The 27,326-nt window shown below is 35.5% G+C and overlaps 2 protein-coding genes and 2 long non-coding RNA genes across 6 annotated transcripts in view; 1 reads left to right on the top strand and 3 right to left on the bottom strand.

Moving 5' to 3' along the window:
* The window catches only part of LOC126920681 (eukaryotic translation initiation factor 5), a 7,594-nt gene extending 3,222 nt beyond the window's left edge, over positions 1-4,372 (bottom strand). Inside the window, exons 1-4 of the mRNA XM_050731400.1 lie at positions 3,313-4,372; positions 3,045-3,230; positions 1,612-2,961; positions 1,387-1,476 (exon numbers count right to left, since the gene is read on the bottom strand). Coding sequence (XP_050587357.1) covers positions 2,839-2,961; positions 3,045-3,230; positions 3,313-4,368 — 1,365 coding nt within the window. The 5' untranslated portion in view covers positions 4,369-4,372 and the 3' untranslated portion in view covers positions 1,387-1,476; positions 1,612-2,838. The remainder of the gene's footprint in view (positions 1-1,386; positions 1,477-1,611; positions 2,962-3,044; positions 3,231-3,312) is intronic.
* Positions 4,276-27,326, bottom strand: LOC126920720 (uncharacterized). 3 transcript variants are annotated; one of them, XM_050731457.1, is made up of 5 exons: positions 27,196-27,326; positions 26,429-26,726; positions 26,203-26,361; positions 4,939-5,263; positions 4,276-4,798 (listed from the first exon to the last, which is right to left on the bottom strand). In XM_050731457.1, the coding sequence occupies exons 3-5, from the start codon at positions 26,222-26,224 to the stop codon at positions 4,759-4,761; spliced, it is 387 nt and encodes a 128-aa protein (XP_050587414.1). In that variant the 5' UTR covers positions 26,225-26,361; positions 26,429-26,726; positions 27,196-27,326; the 3' UTR covers positions 4,276-4,758. The 3 variants fall into 3 exon arrangements, with proteins under 3 accessions (XP_050587414.1, XP_050587413.1, XP_050587415.1); XM_050731456.1 differs by having other exon boundaries at positions 26,203-26,726; XM_050731458.1 differs by lacking the exons at positions 26,203-26,361; positions 26,429-26,726; positions 27,196-27,326 and adding an exon at positions 13,385-13,717.
* On the top strand, positions 16,333-17,486 carry LOC126920742 (uncharacterized). Its single transcript, XR_007712075.1, has 2 exons — positions 16,333-16,980; positions 17,065-17,486. It is a non-coding gene; the product is annotated as an uncharacterized LOC126920742 (long non-coding RNA).
* Positions 18,137-24,715, bottom strand: LOC126920740 (uncharacterized). The gene is made up of 2 exons (XR_007712073.1): positions 20,886-24,715; positions 18,137-19,945 (listed from the first exon to the last, which is right to left on the bottom strand). It is a non-coding gene; the product is annotated as an uncharacterized LOC126920740 (long non-coding RNA).

Below are 27,326 nucleotides of genomic sequence, written 5' to 3'. Positions count from 1 at the left end.
CTCATTTCTCGTTAGAAATTTTATCTTTTATAAAAACATATCGATGCAAATATAAAGGCATATTATCAGAAATAAGATAAAAGAGAATGCTTAAAAAAATTAATATCGTCACAATTGGTGAGTTGACCTTTGGGAATATCTTACGAGTTGAAAGTATATATATATATATATATGTATATGTATATTGTATATGTATTACAAATCGATAAGAGGATTGAGAAGAGCACGTGTGTGAGCATTTGACGTAAAATGAGGTAAACAATACGTATATATACTGTAGGTTTAATACAATTATCTTACATGGCAAAGCGCCATTTTTATCTTAAAAACTTTACCCTAGAAAAATATGAAATGTAGTAATTTTTAAATAAAAATTTTAAATTGTCTAAAAGATGTTGCATACGTCAGTAACCCAGTTCCATTTCACATTTACTGATACATATGTAGTTAGAAATCTATAACTTGATAAGTAAAATTTTGCATGGTATTTTCGAAAGTACAGTAAAAAGAGGTCAGTGACAGTACAGGTAGGATAATGAAATTTTCAACTACAAATGGTCGTCACAACGTGAAACAATCGAAGATCTATATTTGTAAAGACTAACGGCTGAATCGCTGATTAAAATTCATATCATATAACAATTGCATACTCGTTTCAAGCTTCGTGCATATATAACCAATTGTGGTGACAATTTATAGAAGACGTTAGAAACTCCATTATATGAGTTCCTGAAATATTTGAATAAATAATAGAACCACTCCTTTGAATTGTTCTATAGTTTTCTAATTTCTTAGAGGTTAGGAATTCGGGCTGCATAATACGATAGTCAATGGAACACCTGTGCTAGTTTCTTTAGCTTTAGATGTTCAATAACTGCACATAGAATAGATAAAAAGCTCACGGAAGAATATTTACAAACAGGAAAGATAAATCAATTAAAAAAAAAAAAAATTGATTGATATACTGTTAATCCTATCTCCACTTATCCGGTATTCTACGATTAATCTTCGCTTATCTACATACATTCATTTATGTAACGATACGCATAAAATACATAACAGAACCGAATGATACATGGTACCGAATCATTTTTCTTAACGCAACAACTTCGACTCCTTTTAACGAATTAGTGAAAATCCAATGAAACGCGCTCCTTTCTAAGTGTACCAGAATAGGGATAATTATCATTACAATCATCGTCATGGTCACTGGTTTTCTGTCATGGTTCCGCAGAATCTTACGGAAACAAATTAACATCATTTACTTCCGGCTGTAACCGCCTATCGAAGGCGTGGCAATTTAAAACCGAGTCTGATTATATTCTCTATTCATATGACCAGAAACGCGAAAGGCATTCGGAAATTTGATGGTGAACGAAAGCTTACCCTTGTGAACGGTCCACGCAGGAATTCTCCCCTGTTCAGTGTATCATCCCCCTTTCTTAATAAAGGGCAGGATGCCTCGATGCGACGAACCTTTAAAAGAATTTTTTTACGTTGAACGCGTAGATTCTTATAGATTTAGCTCATACAATATTTTACAATCGGTGCAACGACGATGTACAATGATTCACGGTGATGATAATGTTGAAAAAAATGGATTCCACTCACCGATTTCGGTCGCGGATTCACTGTGAAACGATGCTCACGATACGAAGGAATAGTTGATTGAACTCTCGTTTAGAAATCGTCTCCACCGGCAAGAAGGAACACGAGAAAAGAGGCACTAAACTTTATTTCAGCACGTTTGATGACAGACTAAGATGGCGTGGACCAAGTACAAGTTAATAAAAGTACAATAACCACATATTTTACAGTCCGAATGTTGAATAAACGGCCATTAAGTGTAGTCTACACTCTGATAATAATGTAGACTACCGTCAAATCCCGTACAAATATAAAATGCGTTCTTTGGAACGAATAAATTGACGACAAAATATCCAGAATGTACGTCGACAGTCAGTCAATTATAAAAACGCGATTGAAGCGACTCTGTTCGATCGCAGCGCCAGTTACTGGAATTTTCTGAAATTCGTCGGTTTCTATGAAGCGACATCGTATTGTAAAATTGGTTTATTTTTACATACGGTATCATTAATTCGTTCGTTGTAAACGATTTAGATATAATATAGCTCATCTAGTAGAAATTGACGTTTCGCTCAATAAGATATTCAATTTTTTGGCGTGAATTATTAACAATTTAGTTAAAGATAAAGAACAGAGATATAAATGCAAGTAATGATGACTAACTAGGCCATCATTCATTCTACCTATTTTTACATCATTACTTATTCATACTACATACATACATATGCTTTTCAAATGGAGGAAATGCTTTGGAAATAAGAAAGAACTTGATACATTGCGGTAAACCATATTTATTTGAATAATTATTATTTGAATAGTAAATAGATACAATAGAGAACGTTTTTAGCAGGCCAACTTCCCAATAACGGCAGAGAACTATCAATATTTTTTTTCTTCTAAAAGAGATGCATATCAATGTATGGAAGCATCGTTCGTTTTCATTTCTTTTTAAAACCTCTCAATAATTAAGAATAATGATATAGATTAATTCGTAATCGCCTTATTAAAAACAATTAAAAGTATTACCGTACAGATAAATATTGCTAACTTGAGAACAGTTAAAATTTCTCATACGTGTAATGGCATTTATAATCACTCCTTGGCCTAAAATAACAAAATGCTATATTATAATAAGAGATTGCATTGCGACTCTTTGTATCGTGTGAGAAATGATCGTTTATCGGACATATATTTTTGTGTCGTTTTTGTCTATTTTTTATGTCCAACATCTGAGCATCTTGTCGTCTTTTTTTAAATGGCATCAATATCAAAATCATCCTCATCATCCGAGTCTTCATTGACTACATCAGGCTTCTGTATAGGCGGTGACTGTTGTGGTTTTAGCGACTGTTTGGCTCTATCGTCGTATTCAATCTATAACAGAAACAAATATATAGTTTATATGTGTAATTTGGAATTGTATAGAAATATAAGTTATTTACAAAACAAACATTTACCTCTAAATCGTCGTCTTCTTCTTCTGGTTCAGAATCTTCTTCTTCTGCTTCTTGTAACCAGGTTAAAAACGGTGCAGCTTTATCGTGAATTTCTTGGGATAAATCTTTTGATACATATTTTTTAGTTACCTTGTTCGACCATTCGAACAAAGCTTTTTCTTCCAAAATATCAGCATCGTAAAAGAGCTAAAACAATAAACAAAGTCTATTAATTAAAACATATACTCATAACAATTACCGAAGAATTCGTGTCAGTAATTGGTCTTACCTTCAGAATGCCAGGTACTTTCGGCATCAAAGCATCTTTATGGAGGGCTATCACTTGTTCAATTCCTCTAATTAAATATTTCTGTGCCTTGATATCATCGTGGGTAAAACGAAGGAGAAGTACTCGATACTTTTTGGCTTGAGCAGCAATATTCTGATCGAAGAGTAATTCCGCCAAAATCAACGGTGCTTTTGTCTTGATCTCTAGACGTTCAGCCTCTGCAATCAGCTCTTTATGATTATCCAATTGCCCAGCATCGCGACGACATTTAACTAATTTATAAAACATATCCATCCTTTCTTTTTCAGTCTTATCGAGATCATCGCTAATAGTCATTCCCTTTGCGCCATCTGTTAAGTCCTGCAAACGGGCTCTAACTGCCTCCTCCGACACGTCGACTGCCCAATTATCGTCATCTCCGTTCTCGTCCGCCATCTTTTCAGGAGCCTCGACCACGATGTCGGTAGTGCTCGTATCGTTCTCGGGAGAACCAGATCGATCACCATTAGCAGTAGCAGTGGTTGTAGTGGTAGTTGTTTCACCATTCGCACGTTTTGAACGTTTACCGCGTTTACCCTCAGTTAAAGAGCTGCCTTGAACAGCAGGATTCAAGCTCGGTGGATTTTTCAAAATGTAAGTGTTTAATTTATGATTACTTTCTAATAGTCCGTGATAGCCGCATGCTTTACATCCTTGCGAAATGGTTCCTTTCTTCGAGCTGACCATCAGCTCCGTCTCGGGATTATCGCAAGCCGGGCATAATACATATTTGCGGATGAATCCATCCAGTAAATCTTGTAATTTCGTAGCATCGTGCGATCCATTTACAATGAATCTTTCGTTTTTGAAATCGAACTGAGTCTGTGCTCCAAGTTCACAGCCGAAGTATTTGGTAGGATAGGTAGCAGGTCTCCCAATCGCTTTGGCGACATCGACCATATTTACGATTACGGTTTTGATACCATTTCCCTTGCCCTCCACTTTAGCTTGGATCCGTGGCATTTTATAGCGGTAAAACGCATCGCTGACATTACGGTTTACATTGACACTCCCCATGGTGATTGATGATGTTTCCGTCTTTTGCTCCTTGCTAAATTAATGTCCCTTCCGAGCGACAACAGCAATTTCTGACGAGACGTCGTTGTGAAAACGAGCTGTCGGCAAGTGGTGACGCGAGTGTCAAACTGTTGAAAGCTATCAAGCTTCGTTCGGTCGGTGACTCTTGTTCTCTCTGGATCTCCTGGTTCCTAATCTTTTGACGTTCAAGTAGGTAACGTTTTCGTCCTCGTCCTCCTGGATCTACTTTCCACGTTTTCCAGCGGCAGTTTGATTGCTGTGCAGCGACGTTGCCAGGTAATGGCTACCCGATGGTAGCTCGTTACGTATCGAGTCAGGGTGATTTTCGTTGTCTGCGGTAACGTGTGCCGCACTACCCGCTGACGCCAGTCACGTTTCTCTGAACGGCTGTAGCTTCCGATGCCTATTACTAAAAATTAAAATACATATTGAAAACTCAATCTTTGAATCGAATTGTATATAATGTAATAATTTTCATAAATTCAGATCATGTCCAAAGAGAGTATGAGCTAATGTCTATACGATTTACTAAAATACCTAAATATTAACCTGGAAAATTTTGAGGTCCTGTGCTTAGGCAGGACTAAATGGTTTAGAAATCGTTGGGTGGTATCTTGATGCAAATATTGCCTCGGTTTGGTGGGCAGAGGGGGATAGTCTTCAATGATCATACACGCTGCCTGTCCGTTGCTTGTGCCCCTAAGAAAGCCTGGGTACAAGGTTGGTGTGGTTAACTCACAAGTAGCTCGTAACGAACGATTAGACCGGTCGAAAGTGATGATGTTGCCTTTTAGAAATCGCTTGGACAATGTCCTACTACCGCCGCCTTTGCTGTACACCGATCCTTTCCCTCTGGATGATATCCTGAATGTTTCTGAAATTAAACAAAACCCAATTAATCATTTGCTATAGAAGAAAACCAATCTCTAAGTTCTAAACTCATTTAATTTACATTTTATGCATTTAATACAATACAATATAAACATTAATATAATATATTTTATATTTTATAATTCCAATTTGACCACTCAATTGTACAGAATAATATCTTTTCTCAGAAGCTGGATGAAGTAACAAAACGTCAGCTACCGTCATACATTAACATAACGGGGCTCACGATATCCATTTATTAATATCAAAGGAAACCTAATAAAAATTAGCTATTTGAAATTGAAGATTAATATTTTAAGGATTACCTCAATTATTACCATCAAAACCATACTCTCCCCTCCCCCTCTCTCTTTTCATCATCGAAGACGACTAAAAACGAACCTACGTTCAATCAGCCAAATCATCTCAACCCGAAGAAGACGTGGGACGCCTCGCAGACATGGAAAGAGTCGGGCCTACTAAAACCGTTCGCAAAATAAGAACATCGGAGGATGATTTTCAACATATGGCTCGTGGATCATTTGTGCGTAGGATTTCTTTGTCGATCGTTCGTGAATTTTGCTTGGTGTTTTAATATCATTTAGTTCGCGGCGATTTAACGATCGTCCAGCCGATGTTCGGAGGTGATCGACCATGCGAAAATCATGATAGCGAAAATCACACGCGGACCTGGTCGAAAAAGAGGAACGTCTCGGGGTATGAGTACCGGAAACGACGCCACGAGGATCCTTCGATGAGCATCGTCGGTCAGAAATGAAACAACTGAACGACGAAGTATGACAAAAGACGATTGAGGATAACGGGATATGGATCCACTCGTTTTTGAAGTGTTTTCTGCACCAGCTCGCACTGCCGGCGATAGTATATTTAATGGAAAAATTTATCATTCGAGTACAGAATTTTTTGATTATCCTTTTATCACGTCATATGACTTGTGGAAAGCTACGCGACTGAACTAATATTATTATTAGATTGCAGATGTTGGTGCATTTATGAGAAATTTAAACGTGTAGCAATGTATAGGATACACATATATTTTAGAAAAATATGTAAAACATCCAAAGTAAAATTTCAATTTAATATATTTCCTTTGTGTAATAAATCGAAAAAAAAATATTGTGGAAGTCACTGGAACATGTAGCGTAAAATGTATCACACAAGATATTGAAGAAATTGAAAAGTATTGAGTTAGAAAATTAAGTTTGGTGAATGCTTTGAGAGGAATAACGGGGTATATTACTCAATTTTTATTCTTTATGCATGTTAAATATTGTAAAACATCGGTTGGTTTTCTACTTTATTGATGATTAAATAATTAAATATCTTGATCGTAATTTTTACTTATTATTAAACAAAGTGTCTAAAGCCGAATTTATCATCCTCGTTTCATCCGCGGGAAACAGCGTTCATCCGCTGTGCTCCTATACAAACTGAACCAGTTTAAACTTGGCTTAACGAATCGTCAAATTTCTGCGCCAAGATAATAAAATTCAACAGACATTTTTTCGCGTGCGGAGTAACGATAATCCATCATTGTAATTCTACTCTGGTTGTTCTCTAATGAAACGAATGTTTATATCACGTGATTACTTGAATAACACCAAGATTTCCCCGAGATCTTACGTGCATTAATACGATTCTTCTATTGTATATAACGGGCATTAACGTAACTGCGATCGAATTATAGATACAATTACGATTTATACGATAAGCACAGGCATGTTACGTAAACCTACACGGCAAGCAATCTATACTTTAATTTCTCATACAGCCAAATTGGCCACACGGTTTGACCCGAAAACCAGGCCACGATATTTGACGTCGAGCACGGATTTTTCCATCGTGATACGTATACCGAATTAAACTCTCTGCAAATGTTCTGCATAAATATTCTGCAATCTTCGTTCTTTCAACGTCGCGTTTCATTTTTCTAATTTATGATCAATTTTCTTTGAAAAGTTTGTACTAAAAATAGCAAAGATTTATCGTGAAATTCTTTAAAATATTTTTCTTAAACGATTCTCCTCTTTTTTTTTTTATAGATGTTTTCTACAAATATTGCGCGTCTTGTCGTAGCATTTTTTTTTAACACTGGTGATAAGTAGACCGTAAGTCTCAATTTACTTCGCCTATTAAATATTATAACGATCGCTGTACTTTGGATATTTTATATATTTTTGCATATCACGTGCATTATATGTATCTTTGAATCTTCAATTTTAAACATCCTTAGCTTGATAATATAATCGAAATGAAGTGATATTTCTATTTACTTCGAAATGGGAATGACATTCTAACGTTCTCGCGAGATTTACGTTTGAGATTTCCAAAGCTCCACGGATAATCCTCCTGTCACGTAAAACAAGAAACCGATAGAAAACAATCGTGGTTGCGTATTAACCGTAATATCGACGCGATCATTGTCGACAAGAAGCCAGACATGGCTCGTAACTCCGTAACCACGCTTCCGGTTACGTATATATAGGGTGTACCACACGAAGTACTGCATTTCGAATTTCTATTTGCGAAATAGCGAATTTCTTTTCCGAGAAGCGACGATCTCTTTCTCGTCAAATATATTTTTTTTCCACTCAAAAATATATTTGTTTCCCCTTGTAATTGTTATGTAACTCGTAATACGTTTGTGATAATAGGATATAGGAAGTGGGTTTAGGAAAATTGATTATTTGATTTAGAATGCAGGAAAAGAGGAAACAGAGAGTGGGGATACGGAATATAGCAAACGATACACAGGACGTGGGATATGATCTAATCAATATTCTGCAGAAGAATTGATCAAAAGTTAATAATTTAGACCTCGTAGAACGATAAACAGTAACGTGAACGTTCCATGGAAGTCTTCCACGATGAGCAAAGTTATTTCGCCCGTGTACGCTCCAATTGCGAAGCAACGTAACGCGGAAATTTACAACGAAACCTTTTATTTCGTATCGCCATTACGGAGAATTAATTCTCGCGTTGATTATGCTTCTCCTTGCTTCGAAATCCTTACAGATTCGTCAAATCATGAACGAAATGTATTATTCTTGAATTTTCATTTACGACTTTCTTCTCTGATTTATATTTAACTTTGTATCCGCGCAGCCAGTGAACCGTAGGAGATGCGTTCCAATGTACGATTTCATATTGTACGACAAATTTGTATTTTCTAAGAAAAGCTGCGAATTAAATAGCATGACAATAGCGAAAGAAAAGCCGCAGAATGGCGTACGTGAAAGTGCTTGTTATCGTTGCATTATGTCATCGAGCAAAAGTGTTGAAATGTGAAATTGAAATGCTAAGCTGAAATAGCAAGTTGCAACAATGGACTGAAGTCTAAAATTATGATAGAAAGTTACTATGATGGAACGGATATTGAAATTTATAACAGCAGATTGCAATATCCAACTACGGAGATAAATTAAGTGGAAATGTGGAAAGATGGTACAACTGCAATATTTTTTTGAAAAATAAGGGAAATACAATAGGACATTATAAAATACACAGGACAATAATGCTAATCTATATTATCTACAAAAATGGTACTGATCATAGTATCTGAACATATAAGACACAAATTCGTCTATCAAAGTTTAACTTTTCCACAGTATCCTCAAATTAAAATTTCTTAAGAGTTGCTTCACTCAAATATTTAGCTGTAATCATAGATTGAATTATAAAGTTGCGATAACATATAAAAATGCGAAAATGACTTAATTTTTATATAATTTTATACTATGCTATGTTAGTATAATGTAATGTTATATCAAATATCATATATAACTGATTACGAGATTTAATCTTTTCATTTCTGTAATGTAAAAACACAGTACGACAAACTGGAATTTCAAGTGCATCGATAATCTATCAGATAAATAATCGTTATCATAAAATAATTATTGCTCTAATGTTCGATGTCCAGTAGCTACAGATATTCACAATGACATGTATTTATAGCTAGAGAATTAATCATACAAAGGAAGCATCGAATTCGCAAATCGAATAAATTCGTACAAACCAAACGCGACATTCTGTAATCTGCAATTCTGCAATCAATATAAAATACGATCAATAGAAACTAATAAAAATATGATAAAATGTAATGAATTTTCTTTTTTTATTTAATATGAAATACAGCAATAATACAACACAACAAGATATAACAATTCTTCTCTTCTATTTTTATGTAGCAAAAAGATTAAAAAAATATTTATTCCAGTTGTTCGATAGATTTCATATTACCGATTCCGATTTTTCCGTATTTATTTTATTTCCTTGTTTAATAAAAAAAAAAACGTCATAAATAGTAACAAAGTGTAATAAATTTTCGTTCCTATATTTAGTAGAAGATAAAATAATAACAACGAGATGATAGGATATAAGCAATTTTCCTTCCATATTTAATGATTTTATATGATAGACCGATACGAGATTGGATGCGCTCGATGGTGGATTAAAAATCTAAAAAAAAAGAAAAAGAAAAAAAATATTTTTCAAGTAAAATCCCAAATGCCTCAGGATTGAATACCTTCTTGCACTTTATCAACGTTTGCTCTTAAAATATTCAGGCACTCGTGTGTATCGAGCGGTCCGATGTCCAGCACGCGGCGTAAAATAACGGCTTAGAATTCTAACCGCGATGCTTCGTATCAATAACCATTTATCAATATAATACTAGTCGAGCTGTCAAATGAGCTTCTCTCCCGTCTATATAGAAAGAGAATTTCGTGCACGCATAGCGATTACACCAATTACATGGCCAGATAAATTATTACAATGGTAAACATTACAGTGTTACAATAGCTAAACTATGATTGTGAATTTATAGAAAATTCAAATATACGGAAATACTTAAAAATATAAATAGCGTATGTAGTATGCAAAAATGTATAAAAAAAAGTAATTTTGTCTAGAGAATAATAGCTAAACTACGTATATTTGAGAATTTATGGGAAATCAATATATAATGCAAAAATATATAAAATTTACAAATTTCTTGTCTGGGGCGCGAGAGCTACGGCGATGTGCAAAAAGTGTCCAGCTGAACAGATTTTTCTTTATGTTCCAAACGCAATACTTGAGAGAATTTTGATTAATATCAAGTACGAAAGTACTATGTCTATTATAAACATATATATATATATAATATTAGTTTAAATTTTGTAAGATGTTGCCTTTGGAATATAAAATGAAAAAATTATGTGATTCTAGATTTTTGCACATCACTGTAGCTGTTACGCTATAAAATTATAACACTGTAACGCACAGTGCAACCCGCAGATCTGTTCGTTTGATCTCAGGTTTCCGCCAATAATACCAACGAAGAGTTAATTATTGTATATATGAAATACAATTTTATTCTGGCGAATGGAATTCAACTGTAGTGTTCAATGTCTATAACAATCTTCGTACGGTTTACGCGTGTAATAAACGGGACATACGGAGGGGCACAGCGGATAGGTAAAGAGGAGCCAGATATTTTAACATTTTTAACCCAGCAGGAACAGCTCAAAGGGACGTCACGTTCAACCACTTCCTTCGACCCGCGCCCCTAGTGGCAATTGTTTATTCCCCAAGCTATCAGTCGGCGAACCAAAAGACACCCGATCGAAACAGATCGATAAAAACATCTCCTCGTGAACTGATTCTTAGACGGTTAATCCTCGCATTCACCGATTCTTCGGCTTTAATCGGCTTTCGTCAAGAGAATCTTTCGAATTGCAAACCATGGAAGACATGAAAAAATGATTGGATAGTTGTTCTCGAGCAGAGGTTGGATGAATCATGAATCTGTGGTCGATTAAAGAACAAGGAAGATGACTAATCAGGGGAAATTTGAACGAATATTTAAGCGTTTCGTACTGATGGGGTTAACGGAGCAATAATTATGCGGAACATTAGCATTACATGTTGCAATGATAAAACTAGGGCAATATAGCTAATTATTATAGATAAATAGAGAAAATATAGAAAATAGAAGACTATGTAGGTCATCGGCGTTAGATGTTCTAACGATCGAACTACGTTAATGTGGAAAATTATTCTAGATAAAATATTTCATAACAGAATAAATATAGAAAACAGGAGATACTACCAGGTCACTAGCATTACGCACTTTAACGATAAAACGACGACTAAAATCGTTATTAGTACCCACACACAATTTCCTAGATAATGAGTAAAACATAGCTTAGAAACGAAAAAGATTAATCATCTCCCACACAAAATCATAGGATAGAAAATCACGAAAATTAACGCACTGTACTCGACACACCAACAATAATTATAACCGATAAAATATGGAAAAAGGAAGACCACGGTATAAATAAATTGACAAATATGTACAATCTCTCCTTTTATCTCAAGAAGTTACACCGTAAAAGTGTGCTGGTCGATATTATAAAAAAATCGTACGATATATAATCGTATAATATAAAAAATTGTTCGAGCTACAAGGGAAAAAAGTTATCTAACACGCGGCAAGAGAATGAACGAAGAGAGCACGGTATCACAGAAACTGATGCGATCGCCATCATTTATCAAGCAATTTCATCGACTCGAAAATGTGCGAAACCACTCCCATAGGTGGCACGATAAGATGAAATTCATTCTGTTGGCGATATACGTTTGATAATATGATATTCAGATAGTAATCTGCGTATATCGCGTAGATGAACCTCGTGGTGGAATATGGAGATTGAAATACCAGAGAGCCGGTGCGCACGGTCACGTTGCATCGTGTCACAGAATGCGCAAAGAGGCCACGTCAATGCACGTTACGCTGCTCGTAGGAGGTGGCACTGAAGAGGAGAAGAGACCCGGAAGACCCGGATGAATGGAAACCACGATGGCGATTAGTAGGTAATCGTAGCTATGTCATTGTTTCAAGATTGAGCATTTGGCGATGATTTTTCTACCTCTCCGAAAGTTTAAGGATACGGCACAGCAGTGTGGAAAAATCGTCAATGGCGAGACAGTGTTTGAAGACGTTTAGGTCGAATCGTTATTTGTAAAAAATTTCGAGATGGATTTGTTTAGGATTTAGAAGACCGCGAATGGACGAAAATTTGTTAGTATAATAGTTAAGTCATTTGTGTTAATTAATTATAAATTAAAGCAACAAGATCAAAATTTTTCCATAAATAAAAATTTGCTATTACGATAATTGAAAGTTACCACATCTGTGTAAATTAGGAGTCTAATTAACAAAGTCTTCTCAAAAGAATTATAAAAAAAATTCGGTGGATGGAATTTTACGACTAAAGCACTGAAAAGCAGTAATCATTGATGCAAATTTCCAACAAAATTAAAAAAATCACAGACTAAATTAAGATATTCGACAAAGATGGTATAAAATCTATTCATAATCACAGAATTACTAAATTCAATTCAATTTTCGATTACTCTCCGATACATACCAAGAATTGGAACGATACAATGCAAAAGAGGCCACGTCAACGCACGCTACGCAGTTCAAAAGATCTCGGATCAATGAACGAAAAGCTACCACACGACATCAATTATGACTTCACGTACCAAAGTACCTACTGTAAAGCCATGCATTTCAAACTGAGTCCAACCTCTTCATCAAAATCCGTCAAATCCAACTCCCTCGCATTTTCACCAAATGCCACCTTTTCACATCTACCTTAAACACTTCCGATGAAATATAATGCAATTTTGGTCCCTCGAAAGGTTTGAAAAAATCATCTTACACTTTGTCAAACCAAGTGCAAACCAAGCTTCTCACATTTCAAATCACGAAACGCAAAATTGTTGCATCTACCTAAAACACCACTAGTTTAAAAGAATCCGATTCTGATTCTCCAAAAGTTTCTAAAAAGAGCATCTTTTGCTCTACGGATGTTAAACCAAGTCCAACCTTATCACCAAACCCAACCTTCTTACACACCTATAGATACTAAACACCACGTCCTAAAGAATCAAAGTAAAAAGATCTCAAGCAATGATCCAGCGTTGGAAAAATGTCGAAAAAAGCATCGAGAGAAAAAAGATCCTCCTGTAGAGGCAACGAGCAGCCTGAGCTCCCAGGAACGAGTATCGAGCGGGTGCGGAGGCGTAGCAGAGCCTGGAGGATCTTTACCTGCTCGGTACAGACGCATAAGTCGTGATTTGCGACCGTGGCTGTAGCTGCTGGTGGTCGAGTCGTCCCTATATCCTCCTCGAGACTCTCGCCAGAGGTAGGGAGAGTTTGACAGAGGAAGAGTTTAACTGGCCAGTTTCCGTTTGGTAGCCCGAGAAAAAACGCTCGATCCTGCGTAGTCTCGCGTAAATTTGTCAATTATTATCGTTACGATCGAGGGATTATTATTATACGAGAATTTAGATACGCGTTACGACACGACGTATTGCGAACGACACGCGTGTTGGACGAGTGCTTTCTGCCGGCTGTCGTAACTCGAGTCATCCTCGTCGTGCGCGTTCGCTCGCTCGCGGCACCCGGATCGGCCTGACGAGGCGCGCACGCGTCCTCCGGCCGAGGATACGCCGTATATTGATCGAAACTTGCCCTGATCTGAACGTAACGAACCCCGACGAGGAATTTCTGCTACGATTACGCGCGTCAGGCAAGGTCAGACCTCGACGATCTTTCGCCACGAGGACCGCGCTGCTGGGTCCAAGCTTCCTGGAGTTCCCTCGCGTGTTTCGACTTGTTATGCGACGAGGGTAAGAGAATCACGCGTGGAAGATGGAATATGGTATTTTTGCATCACAGAATGATAGGAGATTGAGAATTTTTAGGTTAGGTTCAGGTCCACACGTTCGCGAATCATGCTTCCTGGAGTTTTCTCACTTGCGTTTGACCGATTATGAGAGGAAAATAAGAAAATTGAGATACGAGAAATGGGACGAGATATTTTTCCATCATAGACTAATAAGAGATATAGGAATAGAAAGAGATTTTTAGTCTGATTTTTAGTCTAGTAAATTTTAAGTCTGACATGTAGTAATCTGTGAGGATTGTTGTACTGGTCGATTCTATGGGATGCATTATGTGGAATTAGTTGGATGTCGATTTAATGTCGAGGGGGTTGAAACTCGAATCGATAATATCGGTAATAGTTTTTGGTTAGGCAAGAAAGAAGTTTGAGGTTAGGTTCGGTTTTAAATCTTATTAAGCGGATCAGAATAAATCAACCATATCCTCGTTTGTGGCATATACAGAAAGTTTATTAATGGGTTGAGATTTACTTGAATTAAAATCTAGTTACGTCATGTTCTTGGTTGGACAGAGAATAGCTACTAACATTAGTGTACCTTGTGTATTTTGAATGTACCTTTAGTGAATTTGTTAAAAAAACTATTGATCAAATTGCGATGATAATATCATACTCCTGATTTAATGTAGGATAGCTTCATGATTAAATTGGATAAGCACAGTTCCTCAACCATAATGTAGGTTTAATGGAAACAGCAATATCCGATTTTCATCACGTAACAGTAATATTACTCAGAATATGCTTTCCATCTGATTAAAATGTGAAATACAACCAAAATAATAAATACAAAAAAAATGTGGAGAATCAGATTGAAGAAGTAGCAAAAATTTGATCGAATACTATGTAGAATAGAAACAGACTAAAATTATACAAGAACTTTCAATTTTTGTGCACTATGTTATATAATTTTACAGGTTAACATGATAAGGAACGAAATATTTCCTCTGTCCAAAACAATAGATTATATCCATTGGAAAAACAAAGACAAGTAAGATATTTCTCTTTCGTAATTATATAAGAGTTAACATTTTTAGACTGCATTTATAATTACGAGACACGGTGAACGACAGAATGATTAATGAAATGCTTCGGTCGAACCATATGGAATTTCTATAATAACCGAATAATCTTAGGTCAAACCTAATAACCGCGATCCTCGGTTACCAGGACCACTGTGCATTGTATCTCCTCTCCAGGATAGGAGGAAAACGTTAGCTGCTTCTATTGATCACAACTAACCGTTTGATTAGAGCTCGACAAACGGTAACGAGAAATCTTGCTCCAGTAAATCACAGATTTCAAAGGAATTTGGATTTCTGTTATAAGAAACATTGCGCAGCCTCCTTTTCATAACGTAGAATATACCGGTCGCTTTGCATATTCATGGGATAACCGCCTAATAGAAATATATTACAGGGAAATGAGAAATCGTAAACCATACTGAATTCCTAGCAATCGTTCTGCAAATATTCATAAAAATCAATAAAAAGTCATTGCATATGGAAATTAAATTCTTATCGCGTCTAATTAAATACTTCGAATCTTACAAGTCTTTGGATCGTCCTATGATGAATTATCAAAGACAGCACGAGGCTAAATAGAAGAAAACGCAACAAGATTGGTGAAAATGTCCATCAACGTGTCCGGTTCTCCATTTTTCACGCACGACGAAAAATTACCGCTTGTTCGTGCAACAGATCACGCCGTTATGCATTCTGCGGACCGTTTATTATCCAGCGAACTGACGGATATGCATTATGCATTTTCTGGTAACGATCGATTTCCACCGATACGTTTCAGGCAAGGCTAGATCGTACGCGACTCGTCGCGGGAAGACATATTGCGGCCGAGACAGATTCCCGGCGATAAAACACGGCATGCGGCTCTCCTTATGCAAATTTCGTTCCCTTCGACCTGCAGTGCCGCTCGAACGTTTCATTACCGTTGATACAGTTTCGCCTGTTATCGTGGGCGCACGCGCGCGATTTTAGGCGTTTGATCGTGACTCACATCGAGCTCATGCAAATTCCGAATTAATCGAACTGATAAAGGGAAAAAATTGTTGAACGCGTTCGAGTGAGCCGTTTTAGCGAAGTATGATATTCGATTGGTAAAATGGAAAAGTGGCGAGAGGAAGTAAAAGGATTAATGATACACAATATTACGGTGAAAGCGTATAAGTTCTTCATTCCTTGCAAGTATATCCGTTTACTTTTTAAACAATGCTGTATACTTCTACTAGTAAAAATATCATTGTCTATAATTACAATTACTTATCAAATTAGCGTTTACATTGACTAGCAAACGTGTACACTTACTAGATTAATATAACATTCACTGTAATGTACATACAGGACGATTCATATTCGTCGGATGAGTAGAGAAATCCGTATCCGCGTAACAAGGTTCAAGATTGAACTTGTTTTCCATTTTCATCGTAAGAATCAATTTTAAATCCACAAAATAACAATTGCTATCACTGAATTCATTATTATCAAAAGAATAAATAAGAAAAGTATAATAAATAGAAGAAATAATATTTAAAAAACGTAGATAATATGGTAATTATATGTAACTTCTAAATTACGTGGTGCTAAACGATTATTGTGACTTATCCGTCTAGCAATCGTCTACTAATTGAAATCTCGGAAGATAGAATAGCCATTATGAGACGTAGAAGTAAATCTTTCCACTCGTGACCTCAACAGCTTGCAGTACAATCGCAGCACAGTTTGCATGTTATTCTATACGTTTCTGTAGTGTTTTGCGATTGCATCGTGAATTGTATAACGTACTCCGTGTTTACAGAGTGATCCACGTAAAACGTTCTACCGTATATGTCTAAGGACATTCGTGTAAAATGGATTACATCTAGTGTTTTATTTGTATAGAATAAACTATTTATATAGACTGTATAACACGATCTATATGGTGACACATAGAGGATAATCCACATAAGGTATATCACATAGAGGATAATCCACATATGTAGCGTTACATCGTATTCCTACGTTGAATTGTGTAACGTATTCTGTTTATACAGGATGTTTCACATACAGTGTTTGACTGTAATTAGTACATGATTCGCACACGGGATATTTGCAAATTCTACTTTGGATCAACAAGGGGAATGATACGATATCCTTTGTATATAAGTTTTGAGTTGCATGGTATCCCATCCTGTATTTATATGGTGATTCATAAACGATATCATCTTCGGATTTGAGAGTGACTCATATGAAGTGTCGTTTTAACAATCGATAGCTATACAAAATATTGTACGTTTATACGTTTGCATGATGTAACGCGTATAAAATGTTTGAAATAAAAAATATTAATCGCGCAAGGGCAAAGCGAAGAAAATAATTTCCACGATACGTGAAATGTCACGTGGAACAAGTACAGAAGTCTTAGAACGCACCTATCCAAAGGAAATATATTTTAACGAACAAATGCTTTATACAATATTTTTATTCGACTTTCCCTCCTTTCCTCCAATATGAAATATGCTTTCTCACTCTGTGAAAAAACCGATTATCCAATCGAAGCACATCGTAATCAATTTTTCTTTCGCAAAAATCTTCTTAAAAATCCTATCGCCATTTATCGCTTTCGCGCGTTTCTTGCGACACTCTATCGTAATAATACTCTTCCTCCGTGGAAGATAAGATAATACGTACACATTACGAAACCTCTAAAGGAAATGAACAATTTGTCAAAAATTTATAACCGAACCAACCACTCGTTTCTAGCGTTAGAATTAATTTAACCAAGAACAGATACATCTATCATTTACTTCATTCATAGCACGTTGTATAATATAATTAGTTTGTCCGAAGAGTTTCTTTCGTTTCATAAGGTGATAACGGACGAACAACAATTTCTCTTTTATATTACTTTATTGAATTATTTATTTATTGAATTAGGTACGATCTATTTCGTTCTATTTCTATTATTATGTTCGTGCATAATTCAATAAACTGATATAAAGCAAGAAAACATCGTGCGTTTATTATTTCCTTATAAAACGAAAGAAACAATTCGGACAACCTAATGTATCGGATACGAATTAAGAAAAACGAAGAATAGGAAGAAAACAATTTTTTAAACGATCGATTCGAAGAAGAATACTTGGACGTGGACGTGCGTAAAATTTTTGGAGGAAAATTCGATCGTTGGGAGTGAGGCTGAGATGACAGGAAGTAGGCGGAACGTGAAAAACGGCGTTGATCGAGCAACTGCGATTTCGGGCATCCCCGAAAATGACGCAACGAAACATAGTTCTATGCTAATTCATACAACCACACGGAACTTCCGGTGCACCATATCCAGCGTGTGGGCTATTTTTGCACGTACTGTATCTTACGACAAGGTCGGACTTTCCGTTTCTTTCTCGTGATCCTAATATTAGAGACTAGCGTTGGCCGCCTTCACGCGTATCGAGCTGCATAATCTTTTTCGAAGTATATAATGTTTTCTTTCGGTGATTTAAAATTTAACCTTGTTTATCAGAAGTGAAAGGTTGGCGAGAGAACACATAGGGGATATATATGGAAGATATATTTGGGAACTTGTAATTAACGCTTACGACCGTCTGTTCGACACCTGTGCCTGAAATATCGTTGCAATCGACATAATTTATGCGAATCTTTTTCTCAGACAGCTCTTGCATCAGGAATTTAATTTATAAGGTTTTCTGCACTCGATCGAGTGCCACGTGCGACTTTCTAAACGCGAATAAGAATATTTTATGGCTAAATAATGCGACAAACAAATATAAGTTTACCAAATTCATTTATTCTTTTGCTTTTTACAAGTTATAGAATTCTGTTACTTTGTTTCTCTAAGTGTGACAAGTTTCTATATCTCGAACATAAAAGATACACTGGCGCTGGAAAGTTTGCAAGACCGTCTGTTTTTTAAACGATACAACGGTACTTCGTATTTATGGAAAATTGAAGGGTACAGAAACGTCGGAAAAATACGTAAGACATCGAAAGTAAAGTATTCGTTACGATATTTACAAGCCTTTTTATTTATCCTATCAATTTATGAACGCGTGGTCGACATAAATGCAAATTTCTCGGATGTTTCGTTCCCGGCTAGATTCACTGTTTTTCCACCGACATGATAGCCATTTCTGCCCAATTAACTCGGCGCGTTAAAACAGATGGAAATCCCTTCAACTTTGCATAAAATTTGCATCGTGGGACGAATCTCGTTCTTTTTTTGCACGTGTTGTTTACCCTCTTGCGCCATATTAATTATAGCCTCGATTAGGCCTTAAACCGAGCAAAGGAATCAACAACTTAAAGTAAAAATAACATTTTGAAAAGCAGAGAGAAGGGAATTGAATGAAACGGCTTGCGAAGATTTGATACGGTAAGGTTGAAGATAAACGACGCGTATTTCTTTCTAAACTGAGATAGTCAGACCAAGTCACGGTCAAGAACATGGAATAAAACGGACGAAAGGCGAGGACAAATTTTACGAGTTTACGCACGAGACGCACCAATTTTATTTCCGTGGTTTGAGCGAGTTGCATGCCACGCCTCAACAACGAAACACGTCAATGGTATTCAAATCGCGAGTTCCTTACTTTTCAATTTTCCGATGATTTGAAACAAAAATGTACGGTAGAAAATATGGGTCGCCGTAAAAATAACATCTGCAACGTGTTTTAACACTTTGCGCCGCGTGTCGGCATATAGCCGCCCGAATCTGTTCACAGTTCCGGACACTTATTTTTAAGTGGCTGGCGTACGTCTATTTTTCTGAGCGATAATCTAAACTAAACAGTATTATGTTTTTGATGAAAGAAAATTAGAGATCTTGCGAAATTTTATCTTCCGTTTAACGTAAACTCACGATGTAGGATGATGGTCGAGTCAAAACGAATTTCAGCCTTTCATTTATATCGCGACCTTAAGATACTCACAGTTAAAGAACAAATATCAAAATTCAGTAACAGATTTAATATAAGAGTTAACAACCACCAAAACCCATTAGTTGCTCAATTACTTGACACGACGGATCAGACCGCAGACTAAAAAGACAATACCCTTTAGATTGAAGCATTAGATTCAACTAGAACCAAACATACTATAAACACTTATAATCCAAATTACAGTACCACGCCAAAATAATTTACTTGTAATTCTCAATAAGAATTGATTGTAAAATTCTTCCAAATAAAAAAAGAAATATAAAGCCATATTAAAACCTGTTTGGACTTATGGGATTCAACTATGGGGAATAGCGAGTAATTCCAACATAGAAATTCTTCAACGATTGCAATCAAAGACTCTAAGATCCTTGATAGATGCACTTTGGTATGTTACCAACGAAACAATACATCGCGACCTTAAGATACTCACAGTTAAAGAACAAATATCAAAATTCAGTAACAGATTTAATATAAGAGTTAACAACCACCAAAACCCATTAGTTGCTCAATTACTTGACACGACGGATCAGATCGCAGACTAAAAAGACAATACCCTTTAGATTGAAGCATTAGATTCAACTAGAATCAAACATACTATAAACTCTTATGATCCAAGTTACAGTACCACGCCAAAATAATTTACTTGTAATTCTCGATGAGAATTGATTGTAAAATTCTTCCAAATAAAAAAAAAGAAATTTTTCATTGGCAATACCAGACGAATCGGCAAGTTCTTTATATGTTTTATATATTTTTTATAATACCTTATACACGATGCCTAAAATATGCAGAAAGAACATGTTCGATAGTGATAGTAGCGATGACGAGCATTATTTTAAACCTGACAAGATAGTGGACGACGATAGTGCTTCAGGCAGTGGAAACGAGCTCCTTTCAACAAGGAATCGGATCGCGACCTTAAGATAGCCACAGTTAAAGAACAAATATCAAAATTCAGTAACAGATTTAATATAAGAGTTAACAACCACCAAAACCCATTAGTTGCTCAATTACTTGACACGACGGATCAGATCGCAGACTAAAAAAACAATACCCTTTAGATTGAAGCATTAGATTCAACTAGAATCAAACATACTATAAACTCTTATGATCCAAGTTACAGTACCACGCCAAAATAATTTACATATAATTCTCAATGAGAATTGATTGTAAAAAGTGTACCGAATAAAAAGAAAAGGAAAAAACAAGGGATCGGCTAAAACGTTTCAATATTTCTAGTAATAGTGACAATGACGATGAACTAAATATTGATGAAAATAATACAAGACTCGACAATGAATAACGCAAACGTTGAACGTGTATATTTTCTCGACTATACGCGCCAATACTTCCAGAGCGACACTTTGCAAAGGGTTAAAATACCGTCGTTATCTAGGATATTCAATTCCACTTTAAAAAGTACAGGATAATCGAAGAAGAGGAGTTATAAATTGAAGAAGAACGAGACGAAGAATGAAAAAGGAGAGTTTGAAGATAGCGATAAAAGACATAAAGGGGATAAAGGGAAATGGAGCGGCATGATAGTACGGAATACGACCGGATCGATTGCAATGAATAACGCAAGAAGCGAAGGATAATACGAATACAAGGTGCAGGAAAATTCCTGCGACTAATTAACAACTATCTTACGGGATCGTGTTACACCGATTTAGTACGCGAATACGATTTACGTACAGCCGGTTAATCGAGATCGATTCTAAATAATCGTTCTTTTAACATTTTTCAGAAGTTTGTATTCTTCATATATTGGTATACGACATAAAAAGGAAGAAAAAGTATTTATATTTCAATGGATCTTGCGATCTTTTGTCGATCGAGTTATGCGTAATAAAATCTGCTTTTCCTCCGATTTCTCTCTTTGGTAATTTTTGAGCATCTTTTTACCTTAAGTTTGTAAATATTGCTTCTGATGTATTCGCTATAATTTCATTACGGCTTAGTGTTAATTTTGTATAGCTGTAAAACGATATCATAAAAATGCTGTTGAATTTAGTCGAAATAAATTCACTCAAACAATAAAGTGCGGGATTTCCAACCGGAGAACAGGCGATCAATCGTCTCGGTGGAATTAAGAAGAATACATAGATTCAACAACAAGCTGCACAATAAACGATCTAATTATCTACTCGTCGATCCTCGATGACCGCTTCCCTTCGAGAGCAAGTCATTCACACCGACCTTCCAGAGGCTCTCCAGCACGATTCGCGAGATTATTGAACCTGAATCGGCGAAGAAAACGAGATTACGGACATCGTAGCCTTGACCAAACGCGTAAATCTTCTATGTACGTACTTGTGAATGAACGAACGAATGAAACGTGCGATTCAATTCAAGATAAACTATAAGTCAAAATTGTAAAGATCAAAGATATAAAATAAGTTTGTATTTCGCGTTTTTAGTTGGATATTTTCATTCTTAATCTATCAACTCACTAAGGATCAACGAACCGCTATCATATTACGTACTATAAATACTTTAATTTGAAAGTTTTACTCTTCTTGAAACATTGATGGAAAGAAATTCCCTTCCACGCCCACAAGGTGATAGAGTATCATAAAGCTATCGTCAAATCGATCTATTTAACCAATTTAGAAGTTTCTCTAATAAAAGTGTTCTACTTTTGGAGTATAGTTTATTTTTCGAATGAATCGCAGAGAAAACAAACCACAAGGAAGAATGAATGAATTCTCCATGATGATGTAAGCATTGAAAACAACTTTTTTTTGAGATTGGAAAATTCATAGCAAACTATGGGAAGATCTACGTTTCATAATACTAGATTGCTGCATAGATTCTACTTTATATATGTAAACTATCGATGTTACGATAAATGTAATATTCCTGTGTATGTCGATTAATCTGCAAAATCCAAAGATTTAGAAATTAACATCTGATTCAACAGCTAGGTATAGAGGCCAAGTATCGATTCATTTCTCACGTCGTTATTTATCATTTGTTCGAAGAAATATTACAAACGATCCTTTCTCTTCTTTGTCTTAATCGTCTCGAGGAAAATATAAAATAATTGTCATTGATATACGCGATTAATCATTTTAGTCGCGAGTTGAACATAGCCTTAAAAGTTTTAAGATCTTTTCGTTTATCGAGATAAGAGGTAGAACGAAACGTAACGATTCGAGCATCTCAGCAGGATCAAATTACGATTAGAGGAAACTGGTTGGTAATCTCGAAACACCGTTTGAGAACCACGGGTCGTACTGAGAGGAACTGATTAAGAGGTATTATTTTGCATCGCTATCGAGCAACTATGCACGCTTAAGGGTCAGAGCAGGCCATCTTAAGCCGCAGATAAATGTAAAAAATAAGGCGAACATACGCGAAGGGAGCGAAAGGTCGGATTACTCGAGTCCGTTCGAAGAATCCGTTTCGAAAGCAAACGTTTCGTGTTCTGATGATCGAACATCACATAACAATGGAATAAAGTTGGGCCGATACGTAGGTAGAAACACATTTTCAAATTAATTACCGGAAGAAAATATACAATTCAAAGCCTGTAAATCAAGAATTTTGTAAAACTAATTTTTTCTCTTATCCATAAATTATTTCTTATTTTTTATTTTATCTAGAATTTCTAAATATAAACTTTTATTTACAATAAATTTTGACAAAGATTCATTTTTCTACTTATATATGGTCCGCTCTTTCGTTTTCTTTTATTTTTCTTCTTTTTTGGAGGTTTTCTATAATAAAGAGAAAATCAGAACTAGCTTCAGTTACAGACAGATATATACTTTTCGTACTGTACTAATAATAATATTATAGTATAATATATAGTAATATTGAAGCCAAGGTCCTTTCGATATTCCTATGAATAAATCAATAGACGTTAAGAATAACATAAATGTTGCACAACAGAGAATATATTATGAATAGGGGTTATTAATGTTATCTGTCCCCAACATGACATTTCAACGACACACTCGTTTTAGATATTTTTTGAATCTTCTTTTACAGCAAAAAGTAATGACGACGTAAAAGCAATGGAAATGCGAATGAATTTTTCAAAAAGAAAAAGAAAGCGCATTATGTAATCGACTGTCCGTTGCAGTAATATATTTTGTTATTGCAACATTTATCTATTCAATTTGATGGTTCATTCGATTCTACTTTCTTTGCTAATTAGGAAAGTTCACTTTGGTCTTCGTCAGTCAAATTATCTTTTCCAATAAATTGCCAATAGAATATCTTGTTAAAATAATGATTAGCTTCTAACAAGAAATTTATAAATACTTCAAGCACAATATTCTACTACAATTTTATATGCATAATTTACCATCTTCTTATTAAAAAATTCACAATTTATACGTATCTACTGTATTTTGAGGAATATTACTCTCAGAAATACAATTTAGATACTATAAAATATTTACAGGAATGAAGAATCATTGAAATAATGTTTATTAAACGATTTAGACGCAAATAGGTCATGTATATCCACATGAAAGTGAAATCAAAATGTAAATATTGTAAGAAACCAAACATCGAATTGAGAGTTAACCTTTCGCGATCTTGTTAATTAATCGCGTCCGATTAATTCCAATATCGTTCGTTTTTTTCCTAGAGACCGAGATATCAATTACTTGTGATATTGTACATAAATACATACCATTTAAATTTGAAATAATGTGGCACCATAAGTTTATTTAAGAATTACAAAATCACATGTTATAAAATTTATCTTTTTTTTTTTCTTAGTACAATAGAAGTGAGAAATTGTAAAAGAAATCCTTCGCAACTGTACTTCCTATTCGGCCGCAAGAAATAATAATAAAAAGCGTCATTGATCGTGAACCACAAGCATCGTTACAGATAAAGACCTCTTGTTAGATTACTTTGATCTGGATAACACGTGGAACTTCAGAAAGAAATTATCAACGCTAACGCAAGAGTGGAAAGAGACAGGAGTAATATCGCAATGGTAAATTTTAACACGTGTTTTTTATTTGCTTAATATGCAAGGAAAAAATTCCATCAATTACGATTACACGACTATATCTCTCAAACGACAAAGAGAAGTTACGTAAATAGTAAAACATGGATGTATTTTAAACGATATAGTAGAAAAATATAAATATTTTATCAACTAATATTTTCAACAACAAAGGAAGCGTATGGTTTCAAATGTATTTACAAATAAAGAAAAAAGAAATTTCTCCAATGATCTTTGTTTGCCGATAAAGAAGAACGAGCGATGTAACTCGATAATTTATACAATTTTTCCAATCTATTTTAGGAAATCACTCGGTACACACTTCCTCGAATCTCGATCGGTAAACATTCAAACATGCAAACGCACAAAAAATAATGGCCTTATGTCGAAGAAACATGGTCGATCGTGATAAACGTACAAAGTACGGATAGTCGATGATTCGATACAAACACCAACGGATAAACCGTTTAAGTCAATATTAACATATATGTAATATTATGGTGGAAGAACAATCAAACTCGACAGTGATACACAACTATACAAACCATTTCTTTTTATCGACAGTACCAAAGTTTAAATACACGACTCGATGTATACCGGTTAATTTAAAAAATAGTTTTTTCTCCGTGATACGATTTATTACAATTGCTAATTTAGTATAAATGATGTTGCACTTTTTAAGTCATGCGAAATAAATCAAACGTACAAAAAGATATAAGAAACGAATGAAGAAATTTTAAACATATAACCGCTTCTAACACCTCTTCCTAATATTACTTTTTAAGACATTACACCTCGTATTTTTTCTCGGACTTTGTTTCACTCGTTTCCCATAACCACCGAAACGTACATTGCATATATTAAAACGTGATTCATCAAAATATTACGTTATACGCACGTTATCGCAATCTCGTGGTTCACTCAAGCGACGAAACTATCCGTTTCGGTGCGTTCAATAATCCGGTAAGCAATATCGATCCAACGTTACATCGTTGTGATATGAAAGGCAACAAACGGATACGACGAGTAAAAGACGAAGATGAAACGTGGTATGCATGTATGTACGTTTGCTTATGGAACAAAGCGAAGAAAAGATTAGGATACGGTAGAAATGTTCAATTCCCGTGTAAAATAAACTGGTCGCGGATCTCGTGCACGTTCTCGTGTCCAAAATGGCTGGTCGCTAAAATTAGCGTCGGAAGTATACGAAACGATACCAGATAGAACATCGGCGATCGCTACTATACCATGTTTCCACTCACCTTGACGTCGCAGAAAAGTCATATAAAATGGTATCGCCCTGCTGGACGGCCGCCTTCTAGCGTGAAAATTGAACGGGTGTTCGTAGGTGTATCGACACAGATGGATCGCCCTGTCGGGTGTACCCCAGTGTCTCGTTTTACGTCTTTCAACGATGTCGCCTACGAAAGTCGGTCGTTGAAACGGTCAGTCGCGTAAACGTGACACCGTGATGATACTTCTGCGTACTCTCTATCCCTTTTCCTGTTCGATGACAAGTATCCCTGTTGTCAAATGGCTATTTGCTTGTCGATTCTTTGCAAAGGATTGCGTGCTGTGCGTAACTTTATCGCTTGAGACGTGCACACGAAACGTTCCGGCTTCTGAGACGGCTACTATCTGAATACAACTGCAAACGAAACGATCCTCGAAACCAGGGCCGTAAACGTCAGTCGTGAATTCCCGCGACTGATATTTGTACCGCTACATAATCTTTTTCACCAAAGAATCCAGTCAGAAGAGGTAAATAGAACCATATGATCGAAATCTAGGGAAAACGGAGTTGAATTTATAATTGAGGTTGAATTACGGTCGTATAAGCTATGGTTTGAACGATGAATGATACAAATGATAAAAACTAAAAAATAATTTTTTTAAGTGAACACGTATATTCTTTGTTGAATAGAGCTTTAAACGTTGTAAATGTTATAAGTAAATTTAAAATAATAAGCGGCAAATCAAAACCAATATTGCAACTTTTCAATTGTAAAATACGGAGTGTGGCAGATCGCGTGATATTAAACTAATGTAAATTAAACTAAATTGAAAATATAGAATACAATTGGTTCGTTTTCAAAAAATCCGCATTTAAAAATTTATCGAATACGCGTGTAACGAACTAATTTTTGATTGAACATTTTCCAACTCAAATTTTTCAGGAAGGAAACCGGAAAAGCTTTTGTACACTTTTTACTTATTTTCACATATAAAATAATCTTCTGTTCGGTTGTACATACCTAGTTGTGATAAAATAAAATAAAACGTTATTTTTTCGAACATTAATTTCCTAAATTGGAAAATCGAATACATTTGTCCACATTGAGCTATACTGAACAAATACTTCCGTTACAATGTATCAAGCAAATAT

Source organism: Bombus affinis, chromosome 9 (genome assembly GCF_024516045.1).
Source record: "Bombus affinis isolate iyBomAffi1 chromosome 9, iyBomAffi1.2, whole genome shotgun sequence".
NCBI lineage: Eukaryota > Metazoa > Arthropoda > Insecta > Hymenoptera > Apidae > Bombus > Bombus affinis.
This window is presented reverse-complemented; position numbering and strand designations above follow the sequence as displayed.

Coding starts and splice junctions, on each gene's coding strand:
- LOC126920720 (XM_050731456.1), bottom strand. CDS start 26,224: ATGACTTTTCTGCGACGTCAAG. Junction 5,264..26,202: donor GACTTTTCTGCGACGTCAAG/GTGAGTGGAAAC, acceptor GTTTAATTTCAG/AAACATTCAGGATATCATCC. Junction 4,799..4,938: donor AGGACCTCAAAATTTTCCAG/GTTAATATTTAG, acceptor TTTAATTTTTAG/TAATAGGCATCGGAAGCTAC.